Here is a 7910-nt window from a genome sequence, read left to right on the forward strand (position 1 = left end):
CTGGTTAAGTATGAACCCTTACCAACTTGCCCAGTCGTCAACCTTCTAAAACTCTTTTTCTGTTTGCAACTTTCTAAGCTCTGCAATTTTTTTAAAATGGTTGCTTAACCACCCAGTATGTGGCTCGCTTCTAAACCTTAATATGTAACAAAACAAATATACCTCAGCAATGTCACAGAATTTCGCATTTCGCAGTGGAAACTGCCCTGTGGGGTTTTTATGCACGCGTAGCAGAATCACTAAATTGACATTTTTCTTCAGAATAAAAAAACTCACACAAGACATGTTTGTTTAAATAGGAAGTAATCAAGGTTAGATTTTGTTGGCACTATACTAATGCTGACACTGTTCATTAGGGTAGATTAGAAGTGCATCAACAAATTTTGGCGAAGTAAAATTGAACATAGAAGATGCAGTTTATTTTTGCAAATGTCGCCGAGATGCAGTCTGTTGGGATGCAAAGAGCCATTAGCCCTCTCATGTGTCTGAATCTGATAAGTTATCCTGTGCCCACGCTCTATCAAACGTGATCACAGGTTCAGTTCAAGCAGCTTCTCGAGCTGGTGAACGTAGCGAGAAAGACTTACGTGGCACTGAAGGAGGCGCTAGCTGGCAGTGGCTCTACTGCTGGTGGAACCGGCTTGGGAAAAGATGGCAAGGAGTCTGAGATGTCATCCGCACCCCTTGAAAACAGCGCTCAGCATTCCGCAGCCCTGGATGATGGCTGGGTAACCACGAACGAGGAGTCCGACTCTGAGGACTTAGAAGATCCGCTCGTGGTGGCCAAGGCGAAGACTTCAGCAAATGCAGACAAAGTCGCTCAGTTCCTGGCTCTGTCGCTGAGAGCTGTCAGCCACGAATCATAGTCGATGGTGTCTGCATTTGTGAATGCGTGTATGTGTTTGCGCAAGCTCTTAGGATGTCATGTGAAACTTGGTGGGGCTGTCATCAAACAAGCAGTGTTTTGCCCGCCGATAAAATGTATGCTTTAGATAATGAACTGAAAATTCCAGCTTGAGAAGGTGAGCATCACAATTCCACTCGTAACCTTTTCCAGACTATGTGTCATTTGGCAAAGTGTTTGGAGATATAATAATTAGGACTGTTCTGGAAGTCTAGCACATTCTGATGCCATATTCTGCTGTAAAATTAGCTTGGGGTCGGAGGTCATGCATGGCAAAAGATGTAGGCAAGTGCCATGCAGCCACAAACATGTAAACAGGCGATGAGCTAGTGATGCCACTTCAAGAGTGCTTTTTAATGGTGTGGACATGGCCCTTGCGGTGCCATTTATGATCTGAGATTATGCGGGCTACATTTATCTTTTGCTTCAAAGAGTTGTTCATGCACCTGCAAGACCAAGCTCCAGGACCTCTATTTGGATACTAATATGGCCACTGCCCTTCAGGCCAATAAATTGTGAGATGCATTTCAAACATACAGGCCTCAAGGTTTTTGTGATCTACGAGAGCATAGCAGTGTTTTTATTGCAGTGTAAGTAACTGCTTTGTTTGAATGCGCGAAGCCTGCACTAATCCGCTTCATTGTTGTTGTAGTTTTGTCATTTTATTGTAGGCCCATACTTAATTATATCACTTGTGTACAGCAACAGCCAACATACCATTTTCATGCATTTATAGACCTTGCAATTATTTTGCTCCTGCTGCTGCTACTGATTGTCACGCTTAAAGAAATTGCATTACTGAGATGAGCAAGTGTAAATTGTATTTATGTTATGAGATACACAGTAGAACCAGGTGGCAAGATGGTATGTATAGGATTTCAGTTGCCCAATTGGCTGCAGCCAGTCGGTACTGCTACTCGAAAAGTCAAAGTGGAATTCCGCGTGCCATGGCTGCCTTGCCACAAAGCCCATGGCGCAGTTAGGCCTTTGACAGCTTCATTGTCATCGTGGCTAGCACTTATGCGAATGCAGCACTGCTGCCTGGTTATGTTTTGGATCCTTCAAGTTAGCGCGGAGAGCTTGGTCACCTCTCTTAACTTTCTTTCTTTTTTTTCTTAATTTTTTTCTTCTAAACCTAAAACATTTTCAGTAAAACTTCGTTAATGCATTTGTAAATAAGTTTTCGGGGTAAAAACATATAATTCTGGAAAGCTTATGATCCGAACTGCCTGATTAAATTATAACTGTTGATAATGAGGGGATGGATTGAAAAGAATGTTTGATGACCTAGATTGTAAAAGCAGAAAGGTAGGCCTAAAAATTAATATATATGCGTAAGATTAAGTTAATGTTCAACAGCCTAGGAAAGGAACAGCAGTTTACAATAGGTAGCAAAGCACTGGAAGTGGTAGGTGAATATGTCTACTTAGGACAGATAGTAACCGCATGTCCGGACCATGAAAGGGAAATAACCAGGAGAATAAGATTAGGATGGAGCCCATTTGGCAATTACTCGCAGATAGCAGCTTACCGGTATCGCTCAAGAGGAAAGTATATAAAATTGCACCTTACCTGTACTCGCCTATGGGGCTGAAATGTGGAGGCTAATGAAAAGACTTTTGCTTATGTAAGGATAATGCAGAGAGCTATGCAATGGAAAATGGTGGATGTAATGTTAAGAGATAGGAAGCATGCAGAGTGGGTCAGAGAAATAACTCGAGTTTATGACATTCTAGTGGAAATCACGAAGAAATGGGCATGGGCAGGACATGCAGCGCGTAGAGAGGACAACCGATGCTCGCGGCAGAAAGTAGGTGGGCAGATGAGGTTAAGGAGTTTGTAGTGGTCAAGTGGATGTAGCTTGCACAGGACTGGTATAATTGGAGGTATATGGGAGGGGCCTTCGCCCTGCAGTGGGTATAGACAAGCGTCATGTTTGTAAACAAAGAGGGTGCTGCGATCGGCAGCGACATGGGGTGTAGACAAAAATGCACTGTGCCTACACAGTGCCAAGAGACACTGCCTTCGAAACCAGTTCGTGCATGCAAATATCTTGAAGCGTAAGCTTCCCTTGAACGTAGAAATGGTTTGGTTTATGCTTTGAGAGTTTAGCCGATTACTTCTGGAGTTACTTGGCGAAGAACGCTGCATTGGCTTCCTTCTCCATAGCCTCAGCAGCGCGTGGCTGTGGTGGGCAACTGTAGTGACTGAGGTAAATAAAAACTAGAAAGCAAGATGTACATGAAAAACTAACAGCCAACATTTTTCAACTCCCGTGCCTATTGCTAGTGCATGCCAGGACGACGGCGAATTAATGACTGGAAGTGTGTTTTTTATATAACAACTCTTAATGGGTTTTCTCCTGCTCCAAGCACCTTCACTCTAAAGAACAATATATTACTGACAACTATAGTGAACTAGAAATCATGTTTCTAGCTCAGTGTACCGGCAACTTAAGTCACAATTTCACTGAATAAGAATTCGTTTTTTTAGTTCTTTGTAACATATTCACCTATATTGCGCACTGCCAAAGTTTTATCCTGCTCAATAAAAAGACGTTAGACATCTGTTTCATCATACAGACGTAGCCAAGGTCATTCACAAGTTAATATATATACATGAAGGCCCGTAAAAATGTTCTCATTTTCTTCTTTTTGCTCTTTAGGAGAGGTGCATGAATGCAAATGCAACTTTATCCACAATCACTTGCAGCAAAATGTGAATAATCTGTTAAGCTTTTTTAATATACTTTGAAACTTTTTATTAAAAAGTGCATCATCTTATCTGTTTATTTTGCACCCCTCATAACCAATCACTCTTTGGGACATTAAATTTCATGTACCATATATATATACCATATACTTAAATATATTCTGCTTGATCAAAGCTACGTTGTATGTGGATATTTAATTCATTCATCAAAATTTTAATCACCTTCAAAAAGAAACTTTAATAAAACAATAATGCTGCGTGACGTGTGCGGATCCTAAAAATGTTTACTCGCTTTCTATGGGACCGGTGATGATCGAGTCACTTGCTAAAACTCACGAAAGTGATATCAGAGAAAAGCTGCTTCACATGTTCGGGTCTGTTTCGGCAATATCGCGCTGGAGTGACCGCTCAAAGTAACAGCAGTTACCTTTGCAGCAGCTTTTGTGCCCTTTTCTGTATGGACATATGCATGGGCACAAGTGAATGGAACTGACAGCGTGACTTCTAATAACTTGATATATAGTATATACAACAAAACGGGCACGAGCTGCAGTCGTTTGTTATCGTGCTATTCGTCGTGCGGCCAAAAAGCAGGTGCGACAACTAAGAGTTGCAAATTACCTGATCAAGTTTCAGTGCAGAAGTGCAACGCACATTAGCCGCAAGGGAAACCTGTCGCTAAAGGGTCTACTTGTCACGCACAATGCTGCTGCCCATCGCTCTCATTTCAAGAAACATGGGAAAACAGGTGCCATTTTTCTTTTTGTGCCTCGTGGCACAACCAACCATAACACAGCTTGCAGGAATATTGGGAATTATGTCCGAAAACACAGCAAGCGCCGCACATCCACTGCAGGCGACCCAAGCTTTTGCCTACACCATGAAAGTCATTGCTGTCGCCAGCGCCGCCGCATCTCCATTGATGTCACGGGCTGACGCTTGTCTATAGTCAGGCTGATGATGATGATTAATGAGGTACAAGACATTCAGTATTGATTCTCAGTGCATAAAATTACAGATTATTATTTCTTAACATCTAGTATGAGCAGCTTTTTTTTTAATTCCTACAGAATTCAGCCTGAACCTTTCCACAAATTCCTGAAAATAATGCTTTCAAAATAGGAAAAAAGTATATGTAGGAACAAACTGGGAGCCGTAGCAGAAACTGTATGCTGCATGGCCCTTTTAATTATCCAGGTAATCAATGAAACACACTAAGTACCAACTATTGCAGTTAGATGCTTTGTCTCAATGGCAGGTCTGAAGCTGTGATCAAGATGATGCCATATCAGTTTTTGAAGTGAAGAAAAGCTTGTTGTTTAAAGCCCTACAGTGCTAGGAAATCCAACACTCCTTAAGTGATAGAGTTAAAGGCCCATGGGCTGGTAGCCTATGCTATCATATCCTTAAATGCTGATCAGAGCTTAAGTGTCCCCCATCATTTTTGGGGGGGTTTTCAGCACAAGGGACACATGCAACGTGTGGTGATGTCATGTGCAATCTATGACAGCCAGTTCGAACAGCAAGTGGTATAGCGTCACGTTGTATTTTTGACAGCAATGGGAAATAAAACGCTTATGATTTGTCCTGGTGAGCAGGCAGTTATACTTTAGCACCATAATAGCTGCAAACGTCATCGCCGGACACTGCGTCTATACCGAGTTTTGTGCATGTCTCATACAAAAAAAAAACCTTCGGGTTTCATAATGCTGCAGGGCTTCAAAATAGTTTTCCTTCGTTTCAAGAACTGATGTGGCATCGTCTTGCTCACAGCTGTGGACTACTCATTGGGACTCATGACTGAGGTCTAGTTAATTATTGTTATAATTAGATGACCCGTGCAACAAATTGTATTCGTCTCACATGAGAGTTTGTTCCCGCAAATAATTTTTTCTATTTCAAATTCATTTTATATAGGAATTTTTGAAGGTATTCGCTGACAGAAATGCATAGTTGGGATCTCTTCCTCGGTTGATTCCAGGTGCTGTTCTCCTGAAATCAAATGCACTGCAGAGAAGCCATAGTTCCACCTATAGTGTTCCTGCTAGTATATAAGCGTACAGTTGTAATTTTCAAATGACTAACCCCTATGCCCCTAAGATACTTTTGTTATGTCTAATGTCTACATAAGCAGCACAGCAGGAGATGCATCTGGAAAAGTAGTGTATGATGAAGAAAATAGCCTACATAAGCACAATGGGTTCTGTGGAAGTTAGCTGCTGTTCTAATACACACTGTCTTTTTTTTTTTTCACTGTGCTGTCGTCAACTGGTTTTCTTCGTTTCGAAGGCTTTGTGGCACGGCATCTATAGTTGTGCATCGGACATTTCATATTTTCTTAGAACATCTAGCACAATTTTATGACCATAGTTGATATTAGTTACATTTTAAACTGTGGCTTGAGAGACAGGTAGGGCTGGATCTTTTTGAAATTAGATTTCTTGCCAAAAACAAGAACACATGCTCTACATGTACGCCACAATCTTCTCTGTCATGCAATGAATGTAATGCAGAGTGTAGTACAGTGTAGAGAGAGTGTAGTTTAGAGGCAGTGCAGTCCATGACAAAGGGCGTTGTAAATATGTTTGAGTACGCACAAGATGCTGATCACCGTAGAACTTAAATTGTTTGTAAGTATATTTCATTTCATGAATATATTTTGGTATTTATATGTGTGTGCATTTATGTACTTTGGACTTTAATTTCACCAAAATGCAGCTTTGTCTGCAACGCTCTTAATATCCTGTTTAGCCCTTTCATGTATCAGAATGTAAATGTGTTTTTGTAGACATCCAGAGCCTGAATGGAGCTGTAGCAAGGCTCAATATTCACTTCTTTGTCTATTCTTTATGTCAATAATGAATTGGGAAGTTTCATATTCAGGTGTTTCTGATGATGGCACTGAAATTGTTCATACGGTAGATATTCACTTTTAGCTAAATGAAGAAAAGAAGGCAAGATGGATGTTACGTCCCGTGTGTGAAGCAGAAACCATGGTATCTTCCTTGAATTTCTGCTGCAAATTTCTTTTTTTTTTTGGAATTTCATTCATAGTAGTCCCTCTCCTCGGATGTAACAGACCCAGCATCAATAATACTACTGTATTTTACAAGGTTGACGTCTTTTTTTTTTTTTTTTTGCTGCTTAGTAAAGTGTTTTTCTGACACATTGGATTGTTGAGTTGCAGTGTGCGCACAAGTGTGTAGGCTAATTTGTTTCTTTGTTAAATGTTTAAGCAATTTATGTTACTTTCGTGATATACGGGAGTTAAGACACAAAATTTTTCAGATTTTTCTTCATGGTGGAACTTAATCTGTACCTGGAAGGATTATATGGTGGCAATGTAAAAAAAAAAAAGTGTTTAAGATTGTGAACATTGTCTCTAGCATTAAGTTGTGCACTTTTTCATTCAATTCCAATGCTATATTGAGGCAGTTTGTATGTGATTAGTGTGGCAAAACTCAGAGGAAATGTTTTACTTTTGCTTCTGCTGGCAAGTATACAGGACTAAAGTGCGAACTAAATGCCCCAGCAGTCGACATGGAAGTGACCAGGGACATTTGGCAACTGATATGCACTGCAAAATATCACTACCAGGCTTCTACGTCATTGTCCCAGAATGAGCTTTTTCAAACATTAAAAGAAATATTGATTATGCCTTCCTCACTGAGCACTGAGAGATCGCTATGTTCATTAATAGAAAAGAAAAACTATGCTTGATTTCAGTCACTGGGGCCACTTAATATATTGATTTAGTTGATTTGGTTTAAGGGGTTTAATGTCACAAAGCAACTGATGCTATGAAAGACTCCATAGTGGAGGCTGTGGGTAATTTCGATTGCCTGGGGTTCTTCTACAGATCTACAGATATTGTGAAGTATATGGGCGCTTCGTTTTTTGCCTCTATTAAAACTCAACCACTACGGCTGGGACCAAACCCAGGTGGCCCAGCAGTTGAGTGCCCTAACCCTGCAGTATGCTACCATGACAGGGCAGGGTTAATAGTCTATGCAAGTGTATCACCTGATATGTTTGTTGTCAAAGGAGCTATTTCTATGTTTTTAATTGCAAATACATAACACACTTGTACTTTAACTCACAGAATGCTATAAAACTGTTTGTACATAAGACTATAAATGCTGTCTCAGATTTTCACTGGTGAGTGCTGAATCATTTAGGCTTGTTGCTAAGCTTTGCTACTGCAGTGCTGACTTTTCACACTGCAGAAAGTGCAGCGACCTGTCTTAATCACAACTGACTATAATTACTGGGCAAATATCAAGGCATATAAAGA

The 7910-nt window shown here is 40.6% G+C and overlaps 1 protein-coding gene across 1 annotated transcript in view; it reads left to right on the forward strand.

Moving 5' to 3' along the window:
* The window catches only part of Sbp2 (SECIS-binding protein 2), a 79836-nt gene extending 73167 nt beyond the window's left edge, over positions 1 to 6669 (forward strand). Inside the window, exon 14 of the mRNA XM_084606519.1 lies at positions 537 to 6669. Within this exon, the coding sequence (XP_084462645.1) occupies positions 537 to 866 (330 nt within the window). The 3' untranslated portion in view covers positions 867 to 6669. The remainder of the gene's footprint in view (positions 1 to 536) is intronic.
* Positions 6670 to 7910: the final 1241 nt, after the last annotated feature.

The sequence above is a fragment of the Amblyomma maculatum genome, chromosome 6 (assembly GCF_055883805.1).
Source record: "Amblyomma maculatum isolate TAMU_Amacu chromosome 6, ASM5588380v1, whole genome shotgun sequence".
Classification (NCBI taxonomy): Eukaryota; Metazoa; Arthropoda; class Arachnida; order Ixodida; family Ixodidae; genus Amblyomma; species Amblyomma maculatum.